Genomic DNA, 22067 nt, shown 5'->3' on the forward strand with positions numbered 1-22067 from the left:
GTGATAATTTCATATCATGAAATAACGTGATAATTTCACGTTATAACGTGAAAAATATCACATTATAACGTGAAACTTTTCACGTAATTACGTGATACTGAGCCGAAATATTTTTTGGGGAGTGAGAGCAATACACCACCGTAAGGAGGAGCCTGTGTGAGCGGTGAGTGTTGGAAATACGTGGACTTTGAAGCTAGTTTTGGGTAGCGATTAGCTGCTGTAGCTCCCGCACATATACAGGCTGTTTTCTATTGGCCTATTGTAAAGTGACTATATTGGCCGTATATTTGTTACTGTACCTGCATCGATATGTAAATGAGCTGTGAACAGAGGTGTGAATGATCCACATTTATGCATATAATTAATTACCGCGGGCGCACGCATTTACGGCTAAAGGCTAATAGCGGTAGTTTCTTTACTACCTAGTAGTGATGGGTCGGTCGCAAATGAAGCGGCTCTTAGAGCCGGCTCTTTCTCTCACTTTTTTTCTCTTCGCACCGCTTGCAGACTCATGGTAGTTTGACAGCGGCAGCGGCTGAAAACAAAATTTCCAGAAATATGCGTGAGCATAGGATAGAAAAAAACGTGAATATTTGGCTGTAGTTCAGCATAAAATAAATAAACCAGGACTAATCTTGGCCTTGAGGGAGAGAGACGCTGAGTCCCGACACTCAGTCCTGGTTCAGTTCTGGTTTAGTCCTGCTTGCTACAAAACAATCTGAAGAGTTGCTTGGGAGCCGAAAGAGCCAGCTGCTTTTAGTGAGCCGAGCCAAAAGAGCCAGTTCTCTAAAAAGAGCAGGAATACCGATCACTAGTAACTAGAATGTGATGCAAAAATGCCATTAGGCTGACCTTCTGTCCGTAAATATGACGTAAAGAGGCAGAATAACAATAAATGTTGACTAAATAAACCCAATTTAAAATCCACCAAAGCCAAACCTAAGTTTTTTTTAAACAATTCAAGATTTACAATGAATTTTTACATCACTAAATATATCGGCAATTATATCAGCATAGCACAGTGCAGCCCCAGGACCTTTCAGGGGGCAAAAATACTATTTTAAAAGACTAACTGAAATGTGTTCTCCTCTGAATGTGCAGGCACTGTGGTTCATCATGTGATATCTGCTGTCACTATTTCACTTGAGTCCTCAGGCCCAGACTGTTCATCTCTATTGAAACAAGGGCTCACTGGAGCATAGATGGACTCATAACAAAATAATTTCTCCTTTATTGTTTGCTCTGATTGTCTCATCTTATCCTGTTTCATTATATTCAGTTTATTCAGTATTGTACTCTTACTCAGTAGTGTTACTCTCTCCACATTAGCCTACACTGATTGTTAAAACAAAATTGCACCGTGAGCGGCTAGCACTATGTGCACTCTAGTACCTCTTAGTCGTTAGTTTGTGCAAAACTCAGTGACCTCTTTAATCTGGCCCACCACAGATGAAGTGATACGACATCAGGAGAGACAGAGGCTGGGGGGGGGGGGGGGGGGTATCACACACACAGTGAGGGAAACCAAGTTAGAAAGGGGAGAAGGAGAAATGGAGAGAGAGAAACAAAAAAAAAGAGAGAGGTGGAAATGGTGAGAAAGAGGAAAACAGAGAGAGATGTTTAGCTGCTGGTCTCAGCTCAGACCCCTCTACTATGGCTGCTGGCGGGAATCAATTCTACCTTTATCAGTCCCTCTCCTCTGTGTCCAGGAATCCTGCTCTCACCGCAGAGCAGCCGCGGGGAAAACTGATGTGTTTTCCAATAATGAAATAGAACACAGCAAAAATAAGTTTAAAAAGGTGCCTAGCTGCTCTCCCCCTGTAGTTCTGCACTCTTTTAATCTAGTGTCTGCTGGCTAAACACACATCTAGCCCTGTCTTCATCAAGTAAGGAGTCATGCAGTCTTGGCTGGTTATAATTGTGAGGTTTGTTAGCAATTATTGGTAATATAAGACAAAAAATAATAATAATAATTGTAAACAGTGTGTATACACATATTTACAGATTGGAGCTTTTTGAAAACAAAAAACAAAAAACAAAAACTAACAGCTAAGTACTATAGTAAAAGCACCCTGTGTAAATGCAGTCACCTCAGGCGTTTCTGCATGGATCAGCACATCATCCAGAGAAGAGCCAGAGACGAGCTAGAGCAGAGTCAGAGTAGAGCCAGAGCAGAGCCAGAGCCAGAGCCAGAGCAGAGTCAGAGCAGAGGCAGAGGCAGAGTCAGAGGCAGAGCAGAGGCAGAGCAGAGGCAGAGCAGAGGCAGAGCAGAGTTAGAGCAGAGTTAGAGCAGAGACAAAACAAAGTCAGAGCAGATCAGAGAAGAGCCAGGGTCACAGCACAGCCAGAGCAGAGCCAGAGCAGAGTCAGAGCAGAGCCAGAGTCAGACCAGAGCAAAGCCAGAGCCAGAGCCAGAGCAGAGTCAGAGCAGAGCCAGAGTCAGACCAGAGCAAGAGCCAGAGCAGAGTCAGAGCAGAGCCAGAGCAGAGTTAGAGCAGAGTCAGAGCAAAGCCAGAGCCAGAGCAGGCTCAGAGCAGAGTCAGAGCAAAGCCAGAGCAGAGTCAGAGCAGAGCCAGAGCCAGAGTCAGACCAGAGCAAGAGCCAGAGCCAGAGCTGAGCCGCAGAGCCAGGATCAGAGCAGAGCCAGAGCAGAGCCAGAGCCAGAGCAGAGTCAGAGCAGAGTCAGAGCAAAGCCAGAGCCAGAGCAGAGTCAGAGCAGAGCCAGAGCAAGAGCCAGAGCCAGAGCTGAGCCGCAGAGTCAGAGCAGAGTCAGAGCAGAGCCAGAGCAGAGCCAAAGCAGAGTCAGAGCAGAGTCAGAGCAGAGTCAGAGCAGAGCCAGAGCAGAGTCAGAGCAGAGTCAGAGCAGAGCCAGAGCAGAGCCAAAGCAGAGTCAGAGCAGAGCCAGAGCAGAGTTAGAACAGAGTCAGAGCAGAGCCAGCAGCTACACAGCTTCTCATTGTGTGGCCTGAGCAGTGTGACTGCTCCCCCTTGTACCCCTGTAATGGGATTACATTAGCCAGGTTCCTCCAGACGCTCTCCTTTTCCTTCTCTCTCTCTCACATACTCACACACACACACACACACGCACACACACACACATTTGAGAATTGTCCACTAGGCTCCTGTTTGCGCCCTGTTTACTTGCCTGTGGTCCTGTGTAATGAAGCAGACTGATTCCCATTTTCACACCAACATTCTGGTGTTCCTCTTCTGTTAGAGTCAGAAAAACACAAAGAGTAAACTTGTGAACAATTGGGTTTTATTCAGGTTTTTACACCTGTAGCAAAATAACAAATTACAGCAGAACAAGACTATGTTTCCAAAAGTGCTAACGGAGGTATCACAGAACACTGAACATTTTTATATTTAAAAACCAGTAAGATATCAGATTGATTAAAAGGGTCAAGTTGGAATCTGGAGTTAGCCATCATAAAATTAAAGCATGGATCAATGACATGTCACAGCGCTGCAGCTCTGTGCTCCCCACATGTAATTCTAACCTTGAGGCAGCAGCCATGTCTCACGTCAAGCTTTAGCATTAGGCTCAATAATGCAGCTGCCCATGGCTGCTGTCTGCTGCCACCCACACCACAGCACAAAACCAAAGCATGCAGCTGAACTGTGCAGGTTTAGTCTCAAAGACAATGCCTTTATATGATAATGAGAGAAGTTTCTACTTATCTGGTTTCTCTATTGTTCAAATAGGGGGTATTACACACTTCGTAATTAAAATGCTATTTTCACAGAAAAAATGCATTAAAATGTAGCTTTTCAGTTTTGACTCTCTGAGCCCGCCCTTTGCTCTCCATGCTTAGTCACTCTCCCTTCAAAGCATTATCACATTGCAATCAGTGTGCATTCTGCTACTAAAACTACTGCACACCATATTAGGTTTGTGAAGTTGTACTGTATCTTGCTTTTATATATTTATGGACAATTTCTATGCTGGAATGTTGGTTAGGGTTAGGGTTATAGGGTTATTTTCTGTATTTTGGAACTATCATTCAGTGTAAACACATTTTTATGGTCATGCTTCTCTCTCATGTTTTACTCAATCTGTATGGATACTGTTGTGTGTTTGAAAGTTATATTTGGCATGCTTGTCATGTGTTACCAAGTCATCTTAGACAGCCTATAGACAGCAGGGAATCAGATGCATAGACACTGTTCCCAATGGACTAATTATATTTACAACCACACTCTCTTTCTTCTTATGTGATGTATTCGTCTTGAGGTTGGCATACTCAGATATTGGTGGGTGGTATGTCAGAACTTAGACACTTGAAACAAACTTACTATAAAATATGTTTATGTTGGCAATATCCTTTAAGACTGGACAGTGGATTGCAGTTTTTATAAAATGTTCTTGTATTGTTCATAATGTTGAATGAATGTTGTATCCTTTTGTGCAGGAAATCTGGGTCATGTGGATTACATCAGTGATTTTGAGTTCGACCTCTTCATTCGGCCTGACACCTGCAACCCACGCTTCAGAGTCTGGTTCAACTTCACTGTGGAGAATGTCCGAGAAACACAGGTCAGCTCAGTGACTTTTGTCTACAAACAACCTGCACTGTTGTTTTTTCATGACCCGTTGTTTAAAGTCCAGAAAAAAGGATGGCTGGTAAGCTCTAATGATTTTTTTTTTTTTATTGGCCCGAGTATATTCCCCAAATGATATAATTCCACAACCCTGTTTTACAACAAACTGGACAGGAAAGCCTCGTAATCAGATGTTGTGCAGTACCCCCTTGCACTAAATAAAATAATAATAATATGCATACCATAGGCAATTGTTTGGCCCAAACAAAATATTAGCTGAAGATTTTTATTGATCTATCTCTATCTACCAAGTCAAGTTATTTGACATCACACACATTTGGTACATTTTGTAAAAAGACAACAATTGCATGTCACATGGCACTTATGTGCTATAAAGTGCATACTCTATATGAAAAAAACAACAACTTTCAGACACAGGCAGCCAATGACAGAAGCACAATGTCTGATAGAACCCCGCACAGATAAGATGAAAGCCAAAGGCACAGTGAGAGGATGCCTGTGGAGCATACTATTGCTGCTGTTGCTGTAGTGTCCTGTACAGCCACTGCCTATCAGAGGCTATCGGAGCCTATCTGCCCATCTCCCTGCAGTGCTGTAGTCAGCACTAATCACATTTTATGGCTGTGAGATGAATGGGAGGCCTAGGCTTGAAGCCGGATCGATCCCAGGGCCAGATAGTCCACAAGCAGCAGGCAGCATTTCAGGCCAACAGGATATTTGCTGTTGTTGCAAAATAACACAAAATGTATGAGAAAAAGTGACTGCTGGGCAGAGAATGAGATAGACAACAAAAAAATATTAAAACACATGCACCATTTTTCTGATTAACACAGTTTATTGCTCCTCTGAACACTCTTCTGGAGGCTCCCTCTCACACCTGGTTTTCCTCCAGTACCCTTCTTCATCAGCTATGGAAGTGTAATGTACTCAGTGCATAGTCTTGTGGTTATATTCAAGGTGCCTGCAAGTGGCTCAATTAAGTTTGTGTCTGCAATCATCTGATTCCACATAAATCTTTAGTTAGCGTCCTAATGCTTGTAATATGTAGACCAAAAGTGCAGAGAAATTAAACAGTGCAGGGTAATAGTAAATAAAGGCTGTGTGTGTAGCTATGTAAGAGAGAATGTGCTATAGAGATATCTGCAGGTTCCAGGGGGGCCGGGCTGCTGGAGTGTTTCATCCAGCTAAGCCTTGCTAACTCTTAGTCTGAGCCAGGGGAATGGGGAACAGTAAAAGCCCGTGATATTGGAAGTGAGATGGCTATTTTGAAGGAATGTAAGCTGGTGAAACAGATTTGGTTGGCCTCAATCAGCTTAGCAGCTTTGTGGAAATTGGCTTCACAGTGGCACCGGTTATGATGGATGGCTAGTTGGATGAATGTCTCTTTAAATGTGTTTTATTATTTGCTGTGTTTTGGCTAATGGCTTGACTCAAAGAGCTGGTGAACATACTTGTATCTAATCTAACCTATCTAATGTTGTATTTGGTACATGATACAGAATAAACTGGAGAATCTATGCAGTATAGAAGTTTGATATCTGTTATTTTTCTATAAATTTCAAGGAATGGCAGCAGGGCAAAGTCATCCAAGGTAACAAAAACATTTTCACCTCTATTTTTTGTTGTTGTGACATCTTTGGGAGTAAAATAGACCAAAAAAACAACATATGAAATAAAATAGCTCTGTAAAAGTTGTTCACGGTTTGTGCAGTGAATTCTACATGTAAGTCCTACCCTGTGTATCTCCTTTCAGCGTGTGTCTGTTATGAGCAGAATCGGTGCATGAGTTGATATGACACCCCATTGGGTAAGTTGATATGCCATTCCATTCTGCTGAAGGGCTGTGCTTGATGTCAGGCTCCGTGAAGGGCACGGCTGTGAGCTATTATCATAGGAGCCTTCGGGGAGCCATTGGTGGAAGACAGGCAGTAAAACCTTGTGCAAGTGCCTTCAACTCCAGCCACTGCTGCAGGGCTGATTTGTGCACCTCTCCTGTCCAGGGATAGCACTGAGCACAGTGCTCACGCTGTATGATCAGCTCTGAAGAGGAGCCAGCCAGTGCTCTACATCCAAGCTCAGTCTCTGTCTCAAAGCTTCACACTGCAGACACGCATTGTGTAATTTGTTCAATAAACTGTATCAGAATGGTAGAACCTTTCCACTATGAACGTGGTTTTAATTGTCATTGATGGTGCAAAGTTATGTTTTACCTCACATGGCAGGTCCATGTGGACCACCTGTGTTCCAAGATACAGCAACACATTTTCTAAGTCAGAACACAAATAATGTGTGTTTTTATTAAGACACTGTACAGAATGTGGTGTGTAACATCAGCCAGGTCTGGTCTGGAAAAAAAACTAGTTGAAACTGGTTGAAAACTAAACTTTATGAGGCATGTTTCCACTATGAGGGTAAATAAAGTATATTGTGGTTATCTAGTGCCACAGTATTGATGGGTTTTAGAACAATGACAAATTGGGACTTTTACCATAGCAGTTAACAATTCACTTGTTTGAATGGTAAAAAGTCCTCAAGTCCTCATGTTCTTACCAGGAACATGTCATGTGATTAGTAAATAGTGAACTAAATTAGTACTATTTCTTTTTATCCTACATCTTGTAGGTGGTTATTATTAACTACACAAAATGTCTAAACAAGTGTCAAACCAATGATGAAGCTTGTGAAGACTTTGTACTTTCTTTGCACATTTTCTGTTCAGTTGAATACATTTATGACACAAAGAGAACAATATTATGATTCAAACATTCCTTGTCGGTAATATAACATAATGTGAGCTAATTGAGTTAAAAGGCCTTCAGACACGTTTAATGGTGTGACATTTCTAAATGTATAATTTACTTATCACACTGAAAGATACATATTAATATTGTGATGTCTCTTTTTGGGGATGTAGCGCTGAAGGATAAAGTGAAGCGGAGTCCAACAGAGCAGGCCAAAATGCTGTAATGGATGTGATCCACATCGATTTCTTTGTACAAAGAGACAGTCAGGGCTCAGCACAAGGTCCAGGGGCTGCACTTACCAGAAAAGCTTGCTTCATGCAGCCTCCTCTCCTCGTCTAAATACAGCACAATGACTGCTCTTCTGGGAAGTGGGCTACTGGTTGTCATGTTTAACATCAATGCCAGTCTCTATTATTGGCGCTTATCTGAGTTTGTGGCTCCATCAGCCATGGATTCTGTTCTATAATGGACATAACTTCATCATCCAGAGGGGTGGTACATTTTCTCCTGTAGAAGTACTGAGTTCTTACTTACTCAGATGTTTTATAATTGCACAGTTAGTTCATTGCACACCTTAAAAAGTATGAAAAAGTAAGATAAACTAGATTTGTGTAACTCTCAGTGAATCCCTATGATAAGATTTACTTGTGCTTGGTTGATTACTTAATTATGCTCAGTTCAGCCTTGAAGCCTACTGAGGCTACCCATTTAAATGTCCATCTGCATTTAACACTTCTGTATACTGACAAATGCTAGCAGATACAGAGCACTTGGAGTATATTTACTACTACTTGCCACAATAGATCATCAAAAAATCAGACTGGATTGTTATTATTAACCATCATAAAAAAATAACTGGCCTGATAAAGTGTGGTCTTCCTCTGCTTGGACCCTTGTGGGTTGCCGTGGCACCATGTTGTGTCCTTCACTGCTGAGAGGAGCAGGACAGGCAGGGCTTTGGAGCGCTGCTGTATGATGGCGCCTTAATCATTGGTGACGTAGCTTTGCCAGAAGTGTTCACGACAGACATCTGCTCTGTGCTGGGGGCCCGCAGACTGCCTGTGGAGAGCTACATGGTGTGTGCAGCTAGGCTAATCCACCTCTCTTATCTGGTCCATCCATACGTCACGACACACAGCAACATGCTCCAACATGTATGTAAATGTGTGTCCGACTGTGTCACAGTCTGCAGTTTGAGTGAAGTACTGCCTTTTATTCCTCTGTGGCTCTGCTTCATGCTGTAAGGTAGATAGGCAAGTGTCCCACGTGTGTAGACTGGCATTTCCTAAGAAACTAGTGTTCCCCACACTTAAAGACATGTCTGTGTAACTCTGCCAAAAGGATTATTGCACTTCAAACGCTTTGCATTGGACCGAAAAGTTTAAGGTTCATACTTTGAAATCAAGTCAGAAACTTCTGGAAATACTAAAGCAATATTGAAAAGATGCCCTGACATGAGTGTGAGGTTAGGGTATCACCAGTGACCTTTTCGCTGTTAAGGGGAAGTCATTGTCAGAACTGATGCTCCACAGATCACACTGTAATGACGTGGACAAAAGAATATGACAACAGCACTGAATGAATTTTCAAATTGTCCTCCTGATAGCAAAATGAGTTTTCCCTGGGTTATCTCTGCTGACGCAAGGTTCCTTATCAAAATTCATTGCCTTATTTTTAGCTTGATTCACTTAAAAAGGGAAGCTCAGACCCAAGGGCATGTTTTGAAATAAAGCAGAGAGACTTTTTATTAGCTATTTAGAACGTCTGTATTCAAATTGAACTGACTTTGAGTTGAGTGATTTCTAATCTTAAAGGTTCTGAAGGGTGGATATAAATGATATACCCAAACTAAGTCAAGTGTATACAAGAATACTTTTTTTTTTATTTTCTGTTGCAATTGAGCACATTACATTGACAGAAGTGAGCAACTCGAGCTTTGACTTCATCCTGTTGTCAGAAGTGCTTATGGGTGCCACTGTGGGGGATGAGTTATTCTACATACATTGATTGATTGAATGATTGATTGATGCATTTTTGTTTGTGCCAAGACATTTGATAGGACATCCTGACTGATCAATGATCAGTGGCCAATATATACTATAATCATTATGGTAAGCCTAAGAAAGAGAAAACAGACAGTGAACATGTGCAGTTATTTATTGTTTTGGTTTGGTTGGTTTGGTTTATTTCTGAAATCTATTGTTTTGCAGATGTAACCTGTGTTAGAGTGTCCTGCCTGAGTTTTCCATGTAAATGTGAGGACCTGCTGCTGTCACATCTGCACAGAGATGATGCTGGTGAGGAGACATGGATCATCCTTTTGCACAAAGTAATGAATACAGATTGCACAGTAGATAGAGAGGCCGTGCAATCTGCTGCAGCACAAATGAAACAACTGCCGCACTAATCAAATAGTCTTTTCATGCCAGCGCAGCCCTCAACTTGGGTTAAATTCAATTCAGATTCACAGATTTTCAGTCATGAAGGCAGAAGGCAAGGGGGAGCTCTAAATGTTGTAATTAGAGCATTGTTAAATGTGCATGTCTGTGTGTGCATGTTTGTGTGTGTGCATGCATGTGTGTACAGTATGCGCTTACGTGTTAGGGAGCGAGGCGAGGGTTCCCTGGCATCACTGTCATTAAACACTTGGTTATTTCAGATAGCAGTGGGAGGAAGGTCCAATCACAGCAAACACACACAAATGCACACATTTAGCTAATTATGCCAACTGGTGGCTTGGGAGAACACGTTTTCCTGCATTGTGTGTTTAGGGTACAGTGAGGAGCATTTGAAGGAGAGCCGCAGTGCCTCTTTGATGCTGCTTTTGTTTAGTTGTTTGTGTGGTTTAATAATTTAATCAAGCCAAACGTCCTCCTTCTCGGTGTAAGTGTGTGTTGGTACAGGCTAATTACCCTGCAGATTGTTCTCCTGGTGCTGGAGATGAGAGAGTAGGTCCTGGAGGAGGAAGATGAGGCTGAGGCCTGTAATTTGCCAGGGCTCTGATGCTGGGGCTGTCTGTCCACTGCTGCTTTATTGTTCTGGGAGGATTCTGACAGATACTACTGTAATGTGGGGCATCTGAGGGCATGTGGTGTTCTAGTGCATTCTCTTACTTTAACCTTTCTTGAGTCTAGACATTGTTTCACCAATTATTGCACCAGACAGTGGAAACTTTGAGCCATATCTCAGTTAATACAATAAATTCATTCTGGCTTAAACAAGGAAAAGTAAACTAAACATCACATCTTTAAATCATTTTAGAGTATCTGAATTGAGCAATATTCCTAGCTTACCTGTTTCTGCTTTGATACTTTTGTTTTGAAGTCACACATAATACACCATCTACTTCTAGCGTCCCTAATGTTATTTTTGGTTACATTCAGCTCTGTGTCACACAGAGAGGTGAACAACACAATGCACAATGTGACGTTCAGGTACAAACTGTAAAACCTGGTGAAGAGCCATTGTTTTGTGACCTCAGAGAATTGAACAGGTTACAGTGCTAAAGTAGCTGTCATAAATTTGAGCATCCAAAACACTTTGACTGTGCTGCTTCCCACAGAGAAAGTGAACTGAATTGCTACACAAAGTTTTAGTAATGTTCAGCAAAAAAAAAAAACATTTACCTGGGCTACTGCGTTGCCCATTGTGAATTTGAATCCAAAGTTGTGTCAGATGTTGTGAGACTCCCCATGGTGTAGCAAGTTCTTCTACTTTTAAGGTTAAAAATGCATTATGCAACTTTTTTGATAGAGGGTCCGCTACCTGCTTGTCTTGGAGAAGTTATTGCTTTGCCTGGAATGTTCCATGGTATGACATTAAACATATCCATCTAGCATTTATTCATAAATAATAAAAATACTATAGATTGACACAATTTCAAAATAAAACTTTAAACCACATCCAAGTGTCCAAGCCAATCCACTTTATTTATACAGCACCTTTTATAAATATGAGAGTTTCCGGAGTGCTGCACAGACAAATTAAGACAATAAAAGAAGTAAAAAGTAAATCATAAATAAAATGGGTTAAAATACTAAAGCTAAAATTGTTACAGCTATTACATTCATACACTCAAATTACAGTCAAATAAAACACACAGAGAACCACACAACGCATGCAGTGTTAAAAGCCAGTGTGTCTTAAGACGAGATGTAAAACACTCGAACTTGGGCGGGCAGACTGTTCCAGAGGAACTATTCACAGTTCCTATACCATAGTTAACTGGCCCATGTTTGTGCCCCACCTAAGACTCTTAGCGACTATACCCGGCTCTAGCTAACTGTAATCTAACCTTTTGCTCTGATCTGTTATGTGTTGATTGTGAAACTTTGAACAGTCTCTGCATGTCCACATCCAGCCCTCTGTTGTTTCATTGCTTAAGTTTGAAAAGAAGATGTGGCTGCACAGATGTTCATGCCGCCGAAGGGGTGGCTGTTGTGAAGCTCTTGTTTGGTCTCAGCAGTGGGCCTCATTTAGCCTGCACACTGTCACTACTCTGTCCCCGCCGTATGGATACCTTGCCAAAGAGAGGAGACATTTATAGCCACTGTGTCCCGTACTACTACATTCTTGTATGTGGTATGAGTTAATGTAATGGTCTTCATGCTACAGTGTGTTCTCCCGCCGGCTCTATCTCTCCTTAGCACCTGGCCATAACTTAAGGCTCTAGACTCACCAGAGAAGTGTTGGGATGCACAGAGTCAGTGAGTGCAAGCAGCAGCAGAGAGCAGGCTGTAGTGTGTCCTGTAATTCCGAGGCCACATCTGTTATCAAAGATTTATGTCTGAAATGAAGGGACAGCCAAACCAGGGAACACAAGTTGAAAGTAGTAGTACTTTATTTTTCAGATTTATTTCTCTTGTTCATTATTCATATTTCATACAATTGAGGTGAAAATATATTATTTATTTATTTATTTTCTTCTACCTCAGTTGTGGGAAAACATTTACCATAGTACGAATCACTTTTTTGCCAGTGATAGTATCACTATCACTGCAGGACAATAGTACACAATTACACATACATCCATGGATCAATTAGTGCAAGTCTGAGTAAGCAAATGATCAGGATGCTATTGGAAAATGTGTCTCTTTTACTCAGAATACTTAAAAGCTCCTCCTGGTCGAGAGAAGAGGACCCTAACAAAGGTTTGTGGAGTAAACTTTTGAGGAAATGTCTGTGAATCATCAGGGATCAGTGTGAGATCTGGAGTGTGCTGCAGGATCCCCTGTTTAGTGGCAGGTTTGGAGCCAGTGTTTGAGAGTAAACAGATGTTGTTTGTCTTTTTATGTGGAGATTTGGCCTCTCTGGGGACACAGCAAACCGCTGTGGCTACTGTAAGCTCACTAAAGGAGAGGAGATGGAAGCAGCTCAAAGACATGAATGCTGTGTGTGAAGTGCAGCTCCAGTCTCTCATGGTCAGTGTGGGCTTGTGGGTTTAGCACTTATGTGTAAAATATAGGGATGTACACACAGCCTTTTGATGGCACTATTTGTTGTGTGTTTTGTTTTGTTTTCTTTTAACAAAAACATAAAAACCAAAACTGAAGCAAAATGGCTTCCTTGTCAAACCACTCTGTTGCACAGTCATTCTCAAACTTTTTACACAGAAAAAAGTCAAATTTAAAGCAGAACTGAGTGACATATAGATCCTAGACACTATACTAATACTAAAATTATTGACTATTGAATCAATACTCTTCAATACACTATCAATACTCAATTGATATTGGTATTGATAGTATTATTGACATATGTTATACACCTATTTTAATCGTCGTGTTGAAGACAACAGTGGTCTAGAATAAAACATTATGGATAAGTGGCAAAAGGATAAATTCAATTTGTCAACTGCACAAAAAGTTTATTTGGTCAAATATGTTTCGTAGCTCATCCAAGCTGCTTCTTCAGTTCTGGTCAGATGCTGGTGGACTTATATCTGCCTGAAGGGAGAAGATAGCTACAATAAAACTATTCTGAAACTAACACACCTACTTGTTTACAGTTTCTGTTAGTTAGCTAGTATGAATAAGTGTCTTCTTTCTGCAAATTCTGATGATTTATGGCAATTATCTTTGTTGTGGATTATCACGATTATATAAAATGTCCCACAAACGATTATTGTCCACCCTTTTTATCACGATAATTTATTTATTGTTCCATCCATAATCTGCACTGGTATCGGCTTATATCGGATACTGGCAAATAGCAAATGTCTAAATAGGTATCAGAACTGAAAACGATGTATCGGTGCACCCCAATATTATAGCCTCAAACCGTCATAGTATCACATTGAGATTTGAAGGGACATACTGTGATAGCCCTGGTCTGCATACTACCATTGCCCCTATGACCTTGGTTTGATAACCACATTTATACCTGAATGCTATCTACCTAAGAAAACTATTCTTTTAATTCAGTTGAGAATTTACCACAACACACGTAACACCATCACTGATTTCCTCTCTGCTTTCCGTGTGATGTGTCTTATGTTTTCTATACTTGGGGATGCCGTATACGCTATCTGCCTTCTTCCATCTCATCTCATGTAGAGCTGGGCACATAAATAGTTCCGTCTCCCCCTCCCTTTAATTGTCCTATCATAGTTAGCCACTACAGCACTGACAGGCTATATGCGCTGTCAAATCTCCCAATCCCCAAAGGGACATCTCTTCTCTGTACAAGACTTCAGTGAGTGCACATCAAATGAAACGCCTGAAATGTCCAGGACCAAAGGAAAGCAGAAAAAAAGAAAAACTGAAATGGGGGAAGACGTGGAAGACAGAAGTTGTGCATATAATGAGTAGTTGCTGAATTAATGGCGTGCTCACACAAAGTAGGCAGAGCGCTTCTCATGTGACAAATGTGTAATTAAGAATGATTTTATAGCCCCCCACGTGAGCAGCCATTGAGAGACTGGAAGGTGGGTGGGAAGGAACAAAGCATCCCTTTACATGTCCTCAACTTGTTTGTATTGAGATAGAACCCTTTAATTATGCCGCTATTAGAAATGAGAACAGCCCAGATATACTGACGGATATCATTTGATGTTGTCATTTTGGCTGCATGCCTTGTTTTTTGTTTGGAATTGATACTATATTTCTTTAGCCAGAACATGTGGATTTGTAAATAGCATTTTCATCCCACACACAAAATATTTACGACTGTTTTATTCATTTGTGTGCCAAGGTTAAATAGGCATTTGAAAGAGTGTGTGACCTGACTTAACACCGGCGCTTGCAAAATCATCCCTGAAGAGCCATGTATAATTTCATTTCATTTTTTAATCTTTACATGTATGTGCTGGTTAATTAGTGCACAGTTAATGAGGCAAATAATTATAACACAGCTTGTATCATTTAAGAAACATGGGCAGTTTAATGGTATGCTGAGAAGGCTTGAGATCACATTAGGTGTAACATTTGGTATCTCACAGATCACATAATTATCATTTGTTCACCTCTTTTTGAATGTCACAATTCTTATAGTGATTCCAGGTGACACAAAAGATGTTTGATAAGTGAGTAAACTTTGATTAAAAAGCACCATAGAAAATCTTCCCTTTCTTGCAAAAACAACAAAATCCAGGGCCCACTGCACAGTTTCTGAGAAAAGTCCATTCAAACAGACCATGTAAATCAGTATTAATTTTGTTGACTGAAACATTTTCGCCATAGTTTTGCTCAATGCCATATAAAATGAATTAAAGGAATGAGTGGAGACCAAATGCACCTTACACTTTTAAATCCTAGATTCCTAAACTAAACCATTTACAAATTCAATGTCTGATGAACACATCACATATCTGACGAAGCAATGCAACGCATTTTATTATATTCAAATGAATAGTGTATTTTCTGGTTGACTTAAGCTATTATGGATTTAGTTGACTAAATTAGTCTAAGACATTTTTAGCAACAAAAACTAGACTAAAACAAACAAACAAAAATAATAATAAAACAAAGATTGTCAAAATAGTTATGACTAAAAGTACATTTCTTGTTAAATGTAACACTGAAATAAATACTATAAATGACACATAGTTTAACTTTCTTTCCCAATGACCTTTACGTCATGACCTCTATTGTTCTCACAGACTGATGGACTTCATAAGCGTCACTGTTATAATTGCTCCTCTTAATTAACATGCACAAAACATTATGTATATCTGTGTGTGTTGGCTGTGGACGTGTAGCTGTACGTCATCTGCTCTACTGCATTAACCCCGGCCTCAAGCCTCAGGGGCCCACCACTTCCATTTCACTCAAAAAGAACACAGGTCTTGGCTAGGGGCACCGTGGCAACCCGCATACTTAACATCTTATTTACTGTTTAATGGCTGTATAGTGCACCACAACAACAATTAATGAGAAATGCCACGTTCACAAGCAGTGGGGGAGGCCAGGTGGTGCAGGTGATTTTCTGCTTCCAACTTTATCTCAGCTCTGCCTTCTGCCTGGGCCTGATAAACCCACTGCACCTGACTCCCAGACAGACAGGCTGACAGCTACGTTTTGCACCCTCCCCAAAAATACCTCTATTTACTTTATAATTGTATTTTATGCCTCTTTTTCCACTGTGCTTTTGTTTGTTGATTTTGTTCTTTTAAGCACTAAATGGCACACTGCTCATCTCTTTATTCTAATCCGTGCACTATCTCCTCCATGTTTATCAGGTTTTCTGCAGCTTCTGTGGACTGTATTTCCCTCCATCCTCTGTTGTTCTTGCCGGCTCTCTTTAGCCTGGTGAATGCCATCGCTCAAGCAGTGAGCTGTTGCAGGCACTTTGTTGCTGACCATGGTGCTGAAAGCCTGCTGCCTTCCAATTGCCAGAGTGTTCATTTCATGGTTCATATACCCCGTTCTCCATTTGTCAGAGTGCCGTTAGCCCCCTCACTTATTTCTTTAACCCTTTCCTGTACAAAAATAACAAATCAAAGCTTATTTGTTTTGTCTTAACACTTAGGGATCTACTCACTGCATCTGCTTTCAATTAAAGCGCTGTCTAACGATATATTAGAGCAACCTTTCTACGTACAAGGAGCCAGATTGAAAAAAAAAAAAAAAAAAAAAAAATGGGGGAAAGAAAAACATAGTTGACACAAGGAAATATTGCGCAAAATTATGCTGATGTGCTTTGTTTTCAAAAATGCAATTGCATTAGCAACCATTAGATGGTACATATTTAGAAACACAAAGGGTGATAGCCAGGGTTTACACCAAAGTTTACCCAGAGAGACAGCAATTAAATTTACCCTTCCATCTATTTATCTAGCTGTGGGATCAATCAAATGTTTGTTTAATCCCAACCTCTCCACCCACTTTTTTCTCTTTTTAGTAATGCACAACAACTACATTGATACACATATTTACCACATAGTTGTGTAGATACTGCTTGGACTCTTTAATATCTTTTGATCTCTTATAAACGAAAAGCTGATAACCGCACAGATAATGCTGTTATTTTCCATTCCACTCTCCTCAGTGCCCTTCATTTAGTGGGTCTGCTACATTTTGGTTTCAAATTGTCCTTCATGCCATGCTGGATTTTAGCCGCAGTGCTATGCCAGACACTAAGTAAATGTGTTTTTCAATCTATCTAGCGGGCGACCATCCCATTCTTGCCCTGTTCCCTCCTATGCCTGTGGACTCTCTCTGGTCCCCTGTGTTTTGGGACAATCTGGATGTCTTGTGATCTCTGTGCCTCCTCCTACCTGCCATCACTCCTCCCAGGGTTCGATAAATAAGCCTGCACCGCTCTGGCCCTCAGCTTTACCGGCAGTTGCGAGATCACATTTGTTAAAATATCACCCGCTGTAGAGAGGAAATTGATACGGCTGCAATGTGCTCTGGGCTATGGAGTTTTTCTGTGTTGGAAGTAAAATGCCACAATACGACAGTTGTTGGAAAGTTCACTATTTCAACAAAAGAAAACAACTTCACAAAGAATTGAAAAAGCAATGCTATTTTTCGCTGTGAATCTGTGACTAAACGGTGGGTCATAAAGTGTAATTAGCTAACGGAAAAGCTACTTCTGTAAAATGAGGATTCACAATTCACATTTAGGTGAATGTTTTTTTGTGCAGGACAGAGGTGAAATAGCCTGGATTGGACACGCATGGAGCTCAATTTACAGCAAAAAACGAACTTCATTAAAATACTGCAAACTGTTTAGCCTCCTTGGTTCTAGTCCATTGCCCCACCAACAGACCAGTGATCACAAGAGGCACTCCCAGTCCAACAGGTAAGAGTAAGATGCAAAACTTTCCCCCTACTCCAACCTGCCATTATCCAGATGGTACCATTAGCGATAAAGCCAGCACATTTCTCCGCTCTTATAATTGACTCCATAGGCTATTAGGCAGGTTGGCAACGGGCTAGGTCCACTGATGCACACTCCAGATGTTCTCTCCAAGTGTGTGCGGTGTGCAGTGAGAGCGGGACGAGCCGGGAGAGTTTTGGTGGATGTGGCAAAAGGGTCCAGGCTGCCTACACAGATGGACCGAGGCCTGGCAAACTGGGCGTGTGCGGAAAAGAAGTCACATTCAATTATATCAATGTCTGTATCAGTGGGCTGTTGGCTGTGCATTGCTCCCTCTCGCTCTCAGCCCGGGGGAGCACAGATTAAAGTGTTCTGTTTTCTGTGGGAGATCTTTGTCACTGCTTTTTGGTTTTATCTGAAGATTAAATTATCTCTCATCCGTTGTCTGTTTTTGAGCGTGCGTAAGCCGAGTGATCTTTAAAAGGCATTATTAAAGTCAGTTCAACTTAAAGAGACACTAGTTGTGCTCCCATCTTTAGTCATTTTGAAGAAAACTTCAGAAATGAGAAAAGCAAATTAAAAGGAGTTTTAAAATGGTCTGGAAAGTAAGTTATTAGTAGTTAAGTGTCTTAAGGCTGCCAAAGGTTTTTGCACAATAGTGGCTACATTTGTCTGCTTGAAAATCACCTTGAGCCTTGGTTCTATCTCACCAAGTTCAAGCTGTAGTGGAACCATACATTGATGTTCACAGGCTTATTGACTGAACCTCAAAGCTGAAAGCTCAAAAAATATGGTCTTCCTTTTTATTCAAATAAAAACAGGCTAGCACACAAAATAACCTGTGCTGACAACTGTCTCATTGGAAGAAAAATTGCTGAATATAAATATAAATATAAATTACAAATGTGAATGTGCCCTTGGATCTAAGCACTGAACTGTAGAACAAAGTTTGTCCACAAAAAAAGAAGACAATAAAGCCAATCCAGACCTGATGTTGTCCGGCTCATTGTATTACATTACTAACTGGACTTTCAGTAATCCTTTTATGGCTAAAAACAGAGCTAAGAGCCATTCATTATTCATGTGCCCATGGCTGGTGCTAAAGACGAGGGCAGCTCTAGGGTTTCCATCAGCTATTAGTAAACAAATCAATGCAGCAGGCTGGGCCTCTGTCAGAACAGAGCCTTCTGCCCTTTACCATGACTTTGAGGGCCAGCCTTAAATGGACCTATGACACTCAATAGTGCCTCTGGAGAAAAGAAGAGACAAAGTTTGTTGACAGATTTTCATTAGGCTACAGCATGTCTTTAGTCTCACCAAGTACATCCCCAGAAGTCTACAGCACTCATACAAGTGCTTGATTTATTCATGTTATCCATCTTATTTGTGTGAACAGCTGTAGTTAGATTAGTAGCTTGAATGGTTTAACACATTATACCACTAGGTGCACATGTTCCCAAATTCCTCCCGGCCCATCCAACGATAGGTATCTGATGTAATCAAACGGCACAGTTTGAGGCCCCTAATCCAATCGCTTTGGCATGATACATTGTAATTTGGTATCATTGTAATTATGAACTGAATTGTGAACTGTCTGTAAGGGAATTAAATTAGCTGAAGAAGACGAGTAATATGATTGGGAACTGGGAGGAATCAATACAGCAGTCCTCGCCATCTCTACTCTGACCTGAATCCTGCTTCTCTGTGAATCTTTGGGGATTGGGCTTAATTCAATCTTGTGTAGCTAACACGCTCCCTGTCCCCTCCACATGGCTGACAACAGCTCTGTCTTGATTTAGGCTCCACGACGTCGGAGCCCTGCTGGGGAAAGCTGCTGCTGAGAAAAATGGCTATGGCTTGATTTTATCCATCAGATTGGATAAAATACACACAGACATAAAGCGCAAACTACTGGCACATGGCCGTCTGTTGGCATAGAGAAAAGTTGATGCAGAGGCTGTATGATAAGCCACACATGCTACATCAGTGGACTTGATAAACAGCCTTTTCAGCAGCCTCACCTGACCTGACAAATGGAGGTAGTGTACAGTCTATAGAGTCTCATCCTTGTGGGTGCAGCTCATCAGTGCACCCTCTTCTCTGATGGAGGATGGAGCTGGGAGAGAGATGGCTTCAGCCCAAAGTGGACTGCTCTGATGGATGGACCTGAGAACCCTAAACATGGTCTGGAAGAAGTCTATGGAGCTGACTATGGCTAGGGAAAAAATGCTCCCATATATATATATATATATATATATATATATATATATATATATATATATATATATATATATATATATATATACACACACACACACACATACATATACATACATACATACATACATACACACACACACACACACACACACACACACACACACACACACACACACACACACACACATATATGTGTGTGAATTTGAGAGAGACATTTGGTGGGCATTGGGCAACAACCAATTTGTCTGTAGTTAGAGCTGTCCCTGACTGACTGTAAAATTAGACATACAAGGTCCAGATATAAATATTCCACAGAGCACTTTATTATAGCGGAGTTGTTTACTGCAGTCTTTTAAGATTGTGATAAGAACTCAACAGGAGAGGCTGTCTTCTTTTATGGACAAACGCTGATTTAACCACTTTTTAAGTGCAACTGATAAGATTCAGATGCTAGCCTTATAGTACACACAGGGGTTTTCAGAGGCAAGAGGAAAAACATGTCAGATGCCAAGGAGAGCCCAATGTCAGAGAAATCAATATGTCTACCCCCTCCCAAAATCAAAGTCTCTTTTTCTCCACCTCCCTGTTCCCTGATAACAGCTTGTGTGTTGTCTAAAATCAAAGCAAGTATCTCTGCATTCACTCCCACACTATTATTTCATTTATTTATTTATGTAATTTTTGAATTTATGCCGCCTGGCTCCCATGCATATATGAGAAACCAAAACTTTTTTTTCCCCCATTGCGCTGGTATCTTTCATTTGAGTGCGTGGGATTTGATTGCTCATATTGTGTTTGTCAGTGAGGAGAAGCTCGTAAAGGTTATACAGAGCAGTGAAAGGCTATCTCATTCTGCAGAAACAGAGGGGAGTGTGTCCCAGGAGGCAGCCGCAAGAATGGACCCCGGATACAAATAATGCATCCTGGCCTTGTTATTGGAAAGGCGCCGATAAGGTGAAGGGTGATTACGAGGTGTGGCTTTTAACAGACTTCCTCATGACGTCTATAGGCCTTTATGCAAACTCATTGTAACAGCGAGCTATTGTGTCCGCTCATCACCTGAACACGGTCTCATGTTGACATCCACTTAATTCCCAGGGGCCATTTTGGATGTGTCTCCCCAGCTAAGTGCACTGTGGTATGTGCATGTGTTGGTGTAGGAGGCAGTGGGGAATGATTGTAGGCCTGGGAGAAAGAGGGAAAGCTATTCACTGAGGTGTCCATGGAGGCAAAGTCATTTCCAATAATGTCCTCTTCTGCAATTGTGTTTAACCCCAATGGCTTCAGCTCCTCACTATTTGTCATCGTGCCTCTTCCTTCAGTCCAGCAACAATGGAAAAATGCTTTATGGTTTCACATTATTTTCCACTAGCAAGACTTCTTCCAATGATGGAGTATGTATCTGTATTTGTCCTGAATGCTGTTTATGGAACTGTTTGCACTTTGAACTAAATATAATTTATAGAATGTATAGCACATTTCACAGACATACGTCACAAAGACACTTTACAGAGCATTATTCATTCACTCCATGCCCGATGGTGTTAAACTACAATTGTAGCAGCTGCCTTGGGACAGACGGATGGAAGCGTGGCTGCTAGTCTGTGCCGTCGGACCCTCTGACCACCACCATCACTCATGCACAGTACGTTTTCGTACTAGGCAATGTGGGTGAAGTGCCTTGCCTAAAGACACAACAATAGTTTTTTTGTGACTGGCACCCCACTGTGGCACTTGATTTTCCCAGCGGTCTCCCATCCAAGTGCTAACCAGGTACTTACCCTCTGAGATCTGACGGGATCAGGCTTTGACAAGCCGGCATGGCCACCAAAAACATTATATACATTATATACATTATTATACATTACATATACATTACATACATTATGACATGGACCAATTTAAAACCACAATATGTAACTTTTAAGCCAAAAATAGACCAAAAAAAAAAAAGCTTCTTTGTTGCACTCCAGGCTTGCATTTCCACAAATGTGACCCCTATTTGACCTTGATCAGGGTATGTTGAGAATTATGTATTTAACTTTTTGTTTCCATTAAATTATGCAGGTGACATGCAACATCCAAAAAGTTACATACAGTACCTTTAATTTTGCATACATATATTGTAATAAACTATTGAAAATATTTAGGTTTTAAAATATATTGCTCTAAAATTCTTGCGTTAACATCTACTCCAAGAAGAAATAAGCTACATTTTGCCTGTATTGCATCAGAGCATTTTAGATGTCTTATTAGAACTTTCCAGTTTCACTACTT

At 41.0% G+C, this 22067-nt stretch overlaps 1 protein-coding gene across 1 annotated transcript in view; it reads left to right on the plus strand.

Annotated features, from left to right (window-relative positions):
• The window catches only part of agbl4 (AGBL carboxypeptidase 4), a 212131-nt gene that overhangs the window by 7993 nt on the left and 182071 nt on the right, over positions 1-22067 (plus strand). The window contains exon 3 of the mRNA XM_020924661.2: positions 4413-4537. Within this exon, the coding sequence (XP_020780320.2) occupies positions 4413-4537 (125 nt within the window). The remainder of the gene's footprint in view (positions 1-4412; positions 4538-22067) is intronic.

This window comes from Boleophthalmus pectinirostris, unplaced genomic scaffold (genome assembly GCF_026225935.1).
Source record: "Boleophthalmus pectinirostris isolate CB_2022bp ecotype Guang Dong unplaced genomic scaffold, ASM2622593v1 HiC_scaffold_7, whole genome shotgun sequence".
NCBI classification, from domain to species: Eukaryota; Metazoa; Chordata; class Actinopteri; order Gobiiformes; family Gobiidae; genus Boleophthalmus; species Boleophthalmus pectinirostris.